General features: G+C 37.6%; 1 protein-coding gene across 2 annotated transcripts in view; it reads right to left on the reverse strand.

Annotated features, from left to right (window-relative positions):
• Window positions 1–1,744: 1,744 nt before the first annotated feature.
• Window positions 1,745–12,282, reverse strand: part of trim62.1 (tripartite motif containing 62, tandem duplicate 1) — a 46,640-nt gene continuing 36,102 nt past the window's right edge. Inside the window, exons 4-7 of one of the 2 annotated variants that reach the window (XM_077204117.1) lie at window positions 8,629–8,885; window positions 8,461–8,505; window positions 7,843–7,958; window positions 1,745–4,084 (exon numbers count right to left, since the gene is read on the reverse strand). In XM_077204117.1, the coding sequence (XP_077060232.1) occupies window positions 3,534–4,084; window positions 7,843–7,958; window positions 8,461–8,505; window positions 8,629–8,885 (969 nt within the window). In that variant the 3' untranslated portion in view covers window positions 1,745–3,533. The remainder of the gene's footprint in view (window positions 4,085–7,842; window positions 7,959–8,460; window positions 8,506–8,628; window positions 8,886–12,282) is intronic. The other variant, XM_077204119.1, reaches the window with a different exon arrangement.

Raw genomic sequence — 12,282 nt, forward strand, 5'->3', positions numbered from 1 at the left:
CAGTGTGACAGCATTCTTTCAGACTTTTGTCTCATTTTAAAGCTTATATCCCAACTGAAACCTCATACCACCCACACCTAGTTATATTGGTATGACAGCATCTATTCTTGTAGAGATGCATTGAACAAAAAATCTATAGGTTTGACAGGACACTTGTCCCGAGGGATACTTACACAATTACACTCTTTGCTTGGAATCCAGCAATGACCCAGGCAACTGTGTAATAACATAAAAAGCGTGTGCATTGTAAGATTCATAAACAGTGTCCCAAGTCTCCAGAGTTTCACTGTGTCTTGTTGGACACAGGTTGATGCAATGATTTCATTAAAAATGCAAGGAAAATCAATTCTTGTCCTTGCACACAAGCCATTTTTCTGCAGTCAGGAGGACTAAGTGCCAAATTGCAAGACATTGTTTTCAGATGCAAGAGCGATTTGTTGTGATGCAACATCAGCAGCTGTTTGGAAAAGAGACGAATGTATATGAAAAGGAAGTTGGAAATTGCTAAAGACGGCATTTTTGGAGAATTTCGCCGTAATACATAGATTTTGCAGAGCAACAGTCGTAATGCAAATAATTTTAAACACTGGTGTATTGGACCAGGACACAACTTTCTTGCCAATGGTAAATGACATTCGATATTTGATCATTTTGTAAGTAGCTGTGGTTTTGTTCTTTTACAAGTCATTGAATCACTCACATTATCATGTATCTATTTTATTTCAGCTGTACTCCAGTTAACAAAAACCTTTTTTAAATAGTTTTAGTTCTCAATAACAACACTGGATAGCAACAGAGTTATTATAGTTAAACTAAAACCATAAAAGCATTTGGTTACACTTTATTTTATGGGGATGCAGTTACATTTTACTTACTCAAATAAGTACTGCATAATACTAATTAACTACATGTACTTACTATCGAGTTATGGTTATATTTAGGGTTTGGTTTAGGGTTAGTTACTTGTGATTATGCATAATTGACTGTTATTACTATAGTAAGTACATGTAGTAACATGTAACTACATCATCTTAAATTAAAGTGTTACCAAACATTTTGTTACTTGAAATAAAATAATCATTACCTAGAAAAAAAATGCAGCAGTCAAACTGATAATAATACTTTCAATTTCAAATACTGGGGACATTGGACCAAGGTCCAAAATCAACTTTTTTGCCAATGGTAAATGACATTTGATACACAAGCCAGTATTTCTGTGAAACGTCATTCGAATCAACAATTTAGCTTCACATCAATGCTGTTATTATATATATATATATTAGATGAAAAACTTAAATAAAAATGAGAAATGTTGGCTTGGCAACTAACTAAAATAAAATACTAAAATGACTAAAAGTAAAATTGCAATTAATTGATCATTTTGATAAATTAAAGCTAAATAGAAACATTAAAATAAAAAATGACAAGCAAAAAAAAAGCAAATTCAAAATATCAATTAATACAGCAGCATATACAGTAAATAATACTAAAATAACACTGCTCCAGTTCACATATTTATGTTTGTGCAGTATAACGGCCAAAATGTGTCTCCACAGTTCTGGAGAATAATTTAAACAAAACAAAACTTCCTACTAGTTGGAAGGCCCTGAAGGCTAAATAATTCTTGAACAACTGGATCTCTGGCTAGTAACTTTGTCTCATTTGGCACTTGTCAAGTGTTAATTTTGGCACCTGTGTTGAATATTAATGAAGTCATTCAAACATAATGAAGAGTCAGAAATGCTTTTGGTTGTACCATTTTTTTAATTGAACATTAAAACACTTTTCCATGAGCCTCCAGCTTCAAGAGCTCAGCAGAGTGCATTTAGACAATGATGGGTGTAAAGCAGCTTTCATCCAAACACACAAATCATCATCAACACCAAAACAACAATCCTCAGCAATATATATCTATATATCTTAAAGAACCCGTCACCATCATCTAACAATAATGATAATAATCATCGGACTGCCTCATAACACAAGCAACAATCTTGTGTCACACTGACCGCATTGAGGTCTCGGTTATAAATGTCCAACGCCTTTATCCTTTAACAACAAAAATGACAGAACACACAGGTAACATCATAACCAAACAGGAGTGAAGCTCAAGCACAGAATAAAACATGGAATGGATTCCGGACCTGTCCGTCATTCTAGGTAAGATAAAAGAAATTTATTTCGACCAGGTGTATTGCTCCATTGACAAGAATTCATGGAGAAACAAGCTATCAGGGATCAGGATATAAAACCGAGCCTCGGAAAATATCAATGCACCAAATTGTAACATTGGCCACATCTGAACAATCAAGCATTCTGAGAGGGTGTAGTGTTTCCATTCAAAATTATACATGTACTATGAAAATGCCATGTATATGTATATGCATGTATGTATATATATATATATATATATATATATATATATATATATATACACACACACACATACACATACATCCTCTAAAAAAAGCCATTGACTCTATAGGAAAAATACATTAAGACATACATTAGACTCAACACTTTTATGAAGAGCAACGGATGCAGTTTCTCAGAAATGGAAATGTCTTTAACCATCTCTATTATCACCTGATTTGATGTGACAAAGCTGACAGATGACCCAGCGTCCAATTTAACACTTCGGCCATCCTAAAGAGACGTCCCAGGACTGCAAACTCTGGAATGTTCTAGAAAGTAATCACAGGATGAATAAATAAAAGCAATAGCAAGCTAAAGGGAAAAAGAAGGCGCAGGGGACGCACTTTTCACTGAGCAAAGGCAAAGCTGTCCTGCGAAATGTACAAATGCTTAAAGTCCCTTTTTTATGATAGCAGCAGATGCGTTTGCGGCATTCGAACCCCTCTGCCCTAAATCTCAACTAAAAGGGAATAAAAACATACACAGTCATTCACGCATACAGAAACATGGCTGGGGGTCAAACACCATCACCGTCGCAAACAAGCATGACCTGAGGAACACGATATTCCACTCACCGTTCATGCAGTTACAGAAAAAAAAATAAAGAAAGTTCGTACAGCACTACCTCAGTGTCGAGAAGCAGTCTGACGCTGGACACACTCCACAAACACACCAAAGCCAATTGCACAAAACGAAACAGGCAACACATTTCTTATTTCTGTCTGCACAACAGATAAGCTCTTTTTTCCAGACTAGAGCCATGAAAGGAGCGTTTGGACCCAGCAGGGGCTGAGGGAACATAAGTCGGGGTATTGTGTACAAGCAGCTGGGAAATCTTGGGCAAGCAAGCCGGCCACGGCAAGATTACAAATGACCAGCAACAGTGAATGTACAAAACGCCCATAGGCACCTCTCAGAAAAGTGCAAGGCTCTCCATTTTATTTACCAACTCCAGGCGTTCAGAGCCTTACGTCACAATCCATCAGTCAGATCGCTTCATTCAGTACAATGTCGGCTACCCACCGAGTGCCCTAAGGTAAGCTGAAAGAAAGAAACGTTATTGTACAACCTAGTTTTTTCAGTTTCTTCTTTTTATCCCCAAAACTCTGACTCAGTATCTATAAACGCACTGTGTTAATTCGCAAGGGCTGGACATTTTTTCCATTAGCATGACTTTGACCGGGGCTGAAGTATGGAAAAAGTTTGGCTAGAAACTTCTCACGGTAGGTGTAGAGCCAGGACATGTCGTCGGCGTTGTAGAAAACCAGCAAACCTTTGGAGTAGTCCAAGTAGACGCCTACTTTCTCGAGCTTGCTCTTTACGTTGAGGCGCGTCCAGGGCTCGGTGCAAGCGCTGTATTGGTTACCGTCATGCATGACGATGCAGTAGAAGCCTCGGCTGGGTTGGATCTGAATGCTGCCCTTGCGGTTCACCGTCTCATTGGCCACACCGATCATCCACTGGGTTTTCTCGGACACCATGACTTCCCAATAGTGGACACCCCCGGAGAAGCCCTCGGCACCCAGCACTGACACCTCGACGTCGAAGCGGCGTGGCGAATCCTGAAGCGGCTGTGGGTGCAGGTTCCCGTATGCAACGATGGTGCAGTCGTCCGACAGTATGAGCCGCTGGTGAGCAGTGATGGGGTCCATGGTTAAAGCAGCAGGCACTGTGAACATCAGGATAGAGGAAATGAAAATCAGTGCATTCAATAAGCTTGTTAAGACTAATTTTATCACATTACATAAAAATAAATAAGCAAATAGATAAATAATATAAGAAACATTATATATATAAATATATAATATAAACCATACATGCATACCTTTTATATTAAATGTCAATATTATAATTGTATATGCATTTAATAGATACTGAAAGCATACACTCCACAATCATGTCTGATTACTAGCTTGAGTGTGAATCAGGTTTCCAATAATTCAACAGTCATCGTCAAGTCATCAACTGTTTCTTAACATATCACTCTTCTGTTATTGGTCTTTTATGTATTGATCTGATCGTTTTCCTCAAGAGGCTTTCCTTTTGAATTGTAGAAAGATGTGCAAGACTGGTTTGCCTTTGGGCATCCATGAGGGCATTCATAAGCACATGTGCTCACACTTTGTGGGCTGTTATTTCCTTTTCTCTCTCTCTTCCATACTTATCAATGAGAAAATGTTCAAAAAGGCTAAATAAGCAGCTGGAAATTAATGGTTTTGGAGGTCATTCTTGTCAATCAAAAGCGCAGACACAATCACTACCTGAGCTGATGGAATAATACTCCTCTGAAACACAAACACACTCCCTCTAATTCATTATCGTCAGGTCATTTCAAGCGTACAGTCGTTTGAGTGCAAACACCTTCATAAGCATCCAGCAATCAGAATAAGCCTACAGGCCAGTGTGGTTTTCAGTACTGGCCATTGTTTAAGCGCTTCTGCCAGGCATTGAGTACTTTGTTGAAAAAGGATAAATAAACCACCCATCCATCAACCGCTGCCTGGCTAGCAATGCCAGCAGCAGACCGTCTGTAGTGCCCATTACGGTGCCAGCTTGCTTTGGGTTCAATGGCAAGCAAGTGTGCCAAAGGAATAGACTGAGAGAAGAGCAAACCCTGGAAAAAGAACAAGCTTCCTGCATTCAGACAAAAAGAATGGACACATGCCACTTAGCGTAAAGAGTCCAAACTAGCCTGGACCTGAAAAAGAAACTCGAGCCAAGCAGTTGCAGCACATTACGATATGCAGGAACGCCAAGATATAATTCTGGAAAGTCGAGCTATGATGAACTATATATCATGTTTATAAGGCATGATGAGGGAATGTGGGGAGAAAATGAAGCAGAGTAAAGAATGCTTATCTGAAGCAATCACTTCTCAGGCATGTTGTGCATTCTTTTGCACTGATACGATTCTGTATATGCACTTTTAGGGTTATAAGAAATTAGGCTAGAATCTTCACAATGCTGGCTTGTATTCCTGCAGTCCATAGATAGGCATGCCATGAGAGGAAGAGTGAAATTTGCTAAATATTTTCATCTTGGCTATTTAAAACCTTCGCCACAAATGGCAGAGCCAGAAGCCAGTCCAGAGGATAGGATGTCGACATTTCCACTCTTTGACATTGGCAGTTTGCGCTTCAGGTAACATATAAATAATTTAACCTCTGTCGCATTGCTTTCGATCAGTCTCTCAGTCTCTCTCTCAGTCTCTCTCTCTCTCTCTCTCTCTATCTATCTCTCTGAGTCACGCAAACAAAACAAGCACCAGTAACAGGCTTTGGATTCAGGAAGAGGCAATATTGCTGTTCAAGTTGGGAGGAAAAACAAATAAGGATAATAGAAATTAATTTAAAAAACGCCAATCCAGTACAGAACAAAAGGTGGCGAGTGCAGCAGTGTGGAAGGAAGGCTGAGCGTCGCTCCTTGCCTATTTCTGTCAGTGTAAAAGACACTGGACAATTGACTGAGAGAGCGAGATATTCCCTGCTGTGTTATTTTAAATAATGCTCTGCCTCAGGTGGGTACTGAGAGGGAATACAGATGAAGGAGGCCTTTAGAGCTTCTCGTTGCAGCTATTAAAATGAGCCACTCGTACAGATCTCAATCAGATGCATATCTTATTCACAGGGCTGTAAACATGCAGGTTGTGTTTGTGTTGATTAGATCATCTCTAATTGGATGCACTAACAAATACACAATAAGTATTAGATCATTGGACATGATTACTATATTAATGTACTACAGATGCACAAATAACAACAGGCTATTTAATGAGATTAATAATTGAATGCAATTTCTTTCTAAACAAAATGAGAATAATGCTTAAAACTCGCTGCCATAATGCTAGGTTGTTGCTATTCGATTGCTAAGGTGTTTCTAGGTAGTTCCTAGGTGGTTACTTTAGTCCCCGGTCAAAAGTTTCAATGATATTCTGGTCTCTAGATTCAGGCTCTTCCAGCAATGCAAGTCTATGGGATTTTTATCAAACTGTCTATGTGCCATCGAGCTAAAAAATAAAACCCAAGCTGAAAATGCAAAAGTTAATTCAAAAAACTTTAATAGTAAAACTAATATAACACTGGTCTGATCTCTTAGAAAAGTAATTATATACCTCTCCTAGATAAGCTGCACAATTTAAGGTATCATTAATGTCTGTAGCACAAACAGTGCTGGGTTTGTTTAAATTTGTCAGGCCAAGTGCATACAAGACAGAAGCTAATTGCCCTGTGCTAATTTTAAAGTTTCTTGTAGGAAACCAGGCGACCATAATTTTGACCCACATAGTCTACAATTAGTGATGTTAAATGAGCTCCCACATGACAGCAAATAAGATTGAAATTAGTGTCTGCACTCAATAGAAAGGGCAACACTTCAGTCCTGTAGTGTGTGCTTGGCTGAACCTCAAATACCTGTAACAGTAATGGTGACGCTTGCCTTGGCAAAAAAGTGCTGGAATATAAGCACATGATAATGTTAGAATTCAGCTTGAGATGCGAGGAAGTATTTGATAAACACAGCTAGATAGGACTGGGTATCAATTCAGGTGTTTCGATTCGATTCGATTTTGATTCGCAAGCTCTCAATTCGATTTCCAATTTCGATTCTTGATTCGATTTCCGATTTCGATTCTTGATTCAATTTCGATTCTCGATTCCCGATTTCGATTCTAAATTTCGATTTCGATTAGACTCAATGAATATAGATTTAATACAAATCTTACATTTATAAAAAAGAACATTGAACATAAGTTTACAAGTGGTTAATTAATAAAAAGAAATTAAGAGCCACAAACCTGTATATTAAACTCTTTTTATTTTAGGTACACTTGGGTACATTAAAAAATAACCCATACAATACAATAAATAGACAGGATTTTGATGAAAAATTGATGCTGAAAATTGGACAAGTCAGAACAGTCGCATGCCTTTATCAAAAAGGATCAGGTTATTTTATGTTTAAGATAAAATAAACCTAAAATCTCACAGCATTAGCTGTAACATGGAGGCTGCAAGCCTATATGAACCGTGTAGGAAAACGAATAGAGGCTTTTGGGTAACAGATAAATAAGTATGGAAAAAAAATTTATTCGTGGCTTTTGAGAATCGATTTTGAATCGACCACATTTTTAAAAAACTATTTATCAAACAATCTATTTTTTTTTGCCCAGCCCTAATACTAGATCAAGGTTTACCAAGCAGGATTTCACAAGGTCGTCTCATAAAGCCATCAAAGATCCTTCATAAACCCTGTTTGGGAAACCTTGATCTAGTATTTTGGTGCAGATTATTGAATGTGGATAAATTCCAGGTATAAGCATTCAGAACAGTGAAAAAATGTAATTGCCTTTATTATTTGCAGTCATTTTCTCAATAATGACACATAGTATGTACAATACCACTATTTAAAACTTTAGTTATGGAACATTACCTGGCGATATATCCATAAAAAGGGACTTCCAGATAGTATATTGTAGGGGCCCCATGTATTTGGATGTCGGAAAGTCTTCGTAAGTGAGGTTCGTTTCATGGATCTTTCCCTTTATTCTGTGGAGACACAGGACAAAAACTGCATTATTCAAATTCAACACTGGCAACCCACCAAAACCCAAGCAACCGATTCTTCCTCAATGCCTAGATCCTGTTTCCAAACACTCATTTTGGAATCGTACTGTTTTCTACATAGCTGTGCTGCCCCCGCAAAGACAAACAGCTCAAATTCGCCTTTGGGAATGAGGTCAATCTGGGCAACACTGCAGATCACTTTCATTAGCTCAACCTAAACATTAATCATGCAATTCCTTTCCCATAAGGCTAACTCATTCCCCTCTCGTCATTACCTAGAACAACTGCTACACAGCCATTCTGAGAGAACCGCATTTCTAAATGGATAAAACGTACATATTTATGCTGTTTAAGCGTCGATGATCTCTCTACCCCCTAACTATCTTCAATCTTGTTCTGCAGACTAGTCTCTTTTCTGGCTGGGTTTCTGTGACATACAGCAAAGGGCAATGGTCACATACATAAGTCAAATAACCTGACTTGCCTTGGTAGCTTCCACCAGCAATACCCTCCACGAATCACTTGCTCCCTGACCAGCAGTTACAAGAAAAAAGACAAAACGGTTTAGACCAGAGAATCTCAAACTACCATATAAAACACCCTCAACATACGCGCATCCACTCATCTCCGAGTCACACCGCATCCTTAGTACCTGTCTGACGTCAGGGCGATTCCTTCCAAGAACTCGTGCCGGCTGGTCTCACTGAGTCGCTCCTGAAGGATCTGGATGCCTTCCTTGACGTCACGGAGCTGCTGGCTGTAGCGCTGGATCTTGTGCTCGATGTCAGAGAGCGTGCGTGCCGTATCCGCCTCCAGTTCCTCAAGTGTGCTCTTCTGCCGCTCGCGCAGGAAACGGTGCAGTCGCTCAAACGCATCGCCAATTGTGGCACGAAGGCTGTTCGCTGACGACTATAAAGTAGAGAAGAGTTAGGACATTTTGTAGGCTAGACTCTGTTCAGTTAAAATAGTACACACAGTCTCAAATAACAACCCTCCACTGTGCATACACTAATTGAGATGTCAATCAAGCATGTTTGTTTTAAACAAGTCTTAGCTCTGGGGAAAATGGGTGCATAAGAAAATCCTCATAATGGCCGGAAGTTTCTCTCATAAATGTATATGAATATATATACACCACTATTCAAAAGTTCTTTTGAAAAAAAAAATGTCTTTAAGAAATGAATAAAGCAAGGATGCATGAAATTACAAAAACATTCTATTTCAAATTTATGTTATCTTTTGAACTTTGTTCAAAAAATCCTCATAAAAACATTGATGCATGGATATTCATCAACATATATTTGTACATTTTTAACTGTATTTTTGATCAAATACATGGAGCTTTGGTACATAAAAGTATTAATTTCTATGCTTTAAAACACTTTTGAATGGCAGTATACATGTCTGTTTTTTGACAAGCACAATTTACAGTTTCATTCTGATCTCAAGATTTCAAAAATGTATTTACATACTCTGAACAAACTGACAATTCATTTGCCTACAGTAGAGTACATTCTGAGTCAACAGTTTTTATTATAAAAAAAAAACTTTTACATTAAAGGCTAAAATAACTAATTATTTATTTAGTAATGTGTCTATTTGAAGCAAACTTTATACATAAACTTAAAATTGACCATTAAATCTAAAATTGTGATTATGCCTCCGTGTAATGTAAAGATAATGGTATGTGCAGTCTGAGAAGTTTAAAAATGATGGTCTAGGTATCTGATCACAACCTACCCCGGCAAAAGAAGTTTAAAAAAAAGAAAGAAAAAAAAAGTAGTGTCCTAACCAGGCTTGACATGACAATCTTCAAACGTCCAGTAATTAGTGTGTCTGGAGTAAAATACAGCTTGAAGTGACAAAAACACAGACAAACAACATATTTAATTTTTTAACTGGAGTGTGAACTGAAACTACAGAGCTACCCATGACGAGGAAAAAGAGAATTTAGTGACCGGAAAAAGACAAAAACACAGAAGAGATGTAAGAGACTTATCTGGAGAGGACAGCAAAAAGCATGCAGTTTCAATAACCGTACTTATATCTAATGTCTCTAAATTCATATTAAATAATCAATTTTTATATATACACAAAAATAAAATCACCATATTATATTGAAATTATTAAAAAAAGATACATACATTTTATTATATATATATATATATATATATATATATATATATATATATATATATATATATATATATATATATATATTCAATTCTTTTTTTATAGTAACTTTGACAATACATACAGTTTAAAAGCAGCTTTACAGAAAATGCATTCGTCTACATTACAATTTAGAGTGATTTCTTATCTGAGGTGACTTTGTCCAAGTAATGTATTTCAACAATGTACATATACAAATCGTGCAGTTAGCTAACAATGTATGAATTTAAGGCAGAAACAATGAGCTCACAGAAGTATTTTTTACGAGTTGTAAACATGATAATTACAATATATGGAAAACTTGGCATAGGTGCATATTGATTCAGAGTTTGGGTTATCTGCAGTCCTCGCAGGAGTGTCATCTCTTCACAGGTGTTGGGGGATATCATCATAATTATACCGGTACTATTTTGTATAATTATTATCATTATTATTATTTCTGCAGCCTCAGTGAGATGTAATGGACTATGAAGCAAGTGGAAACTGCATCATATGAATGCATCACTAGAGACAGGGACACGGTCTAATAGTCACTGGAAATGGCATTCGGTTGCTCCTTCCTCAATCTTCGGGGTTATTGTAGTACAGCCTACATCATTACACATTCAGACGAGCAACGAGATAAAAGCGGAGGGGATGATGCAGAACGTAAAAGAGAATTGCGAAACTAGCTAACAAACCTCGTCATTGACCGTGAAGGAGGAAAAAAAAAAGTCAAAGAGAGATAAAAAGAGTTGTTTCTGAGGAAGCCGGTCATCTCCATTAAAGCGTAAAGAACATCAGGTTCAGTCGACAGATCAGAGATCTGAAACCTCAAAGTCGAATCGAGGCAGGACAGAAGCCGTTGCACTGATGGCCGTCCATACAAACAAGGCAAGCTCAGAAACGTATTATATTTCCTTTTCTTTCTTCGCCTATAATAAGAACTGGAAAAATAGACTTCACCAGTTACAAGATTACTCATACTAACAAATACAATAAAGGACTTGTTCCACTGCTGTCTTTCCAAAGGGAAATTTGATTTCCTTGCCACCGGGAAGATGAAATCCTGTTAAGATCACGTCTTGCTCTGGTGTTATTTGCATCGGCTGAGTCAGCCCACCTGGTGTCGCATGATGGATGAGTTGGACTCAGTGATGCTGAAGTGGTGTTGGTCTCTTGAAACCATTCTCCCCATGGGCTGTGCTGTCTCACATTGGGTCTATTTAAAGCCAGTAAACACCTCCTATGAGCCTAGCATGACTCGGCCTCCAAGCAACCTGCTCGCTTCGACATCTGCTAATCAGACACACGTTTCCTTGGGGTCTTCCTTCGGATTCAACATCGGCACTTCAGATGAGAGGGTCTGTCAGCAAGTCTGCCGCCGAGATAAATCTAGAGCATGCTAGCGGGGAGGTGGCAACAAGTAAACAAACAACAAGGTAAACATGAACTAGTGGTATCACTGACATAAGCTACATGCTCAAGTTTAAATTTTCGGGGTTAGAGGTTTGACCAATCAAAAGTTTAGGGTCATATTTTTTTTTTTTGAAAAAAATGAATAATTTTATTCGGCAAGAATGCATTAAATTGACCAAAAGTGACAGTAAATGCATTTATAAAGTTAAAAAAAAAAATTAGTTTAAAATTAATGCTGTTCTTTTGGTTTCCACAAAAACATTGTGTTTTCAAAACGGTTTTCAACATTGATAATTCCTACTGAAAATTCTGCTCAAATAAATGCAGCATTGGTGAGCATAAGATACTTTTTCAAATACATTAAAAAATCTACAGTAGTGTATGAGCAATAATAATAATAATAATAATAGATAAGTTAAATGTACCTCTAGTGATATGATAAAGGTACTTTATAAGATCAAAGTTCTAACACAGAATTGAATTAGCCAGGTTTTTAAGAGTTAAAAGTTGGCACACTTTATTATCATTTAGAAGCCATGAGCCCACTTTATTTATGGTTTACTCCATAAATCTACTTCTCAAAAGGTTGTGCTGTGACAGCTCTCTTGAGACAGCGAATGTAAAATAATCTTCCATCCTCTTATCTCTACAGGAAAGTCTGGGCTGCAGGAGGTATTTTGCATTGATGGTCCTGAATGTCAATGTCAAGCGTCTGGCTCTTCGTAAGCATCTTAAA

The sequence above is a fragment of the Siphateles boraxobius genome, unplaced genomic scaffold (assembly GCF_051911475.1).
Source record: "Siphateles boraxobius isolate OS27281-9 unplaced genomic scaffold, OSU_SipBor_1 5, whole genome shotgun sequence".
NCBI lineage: Eukaryota > Metazoa > Chordata > Actinopteri > Cypriniformes > Leuciscidae > Siphateles > Siphateles boraxobius.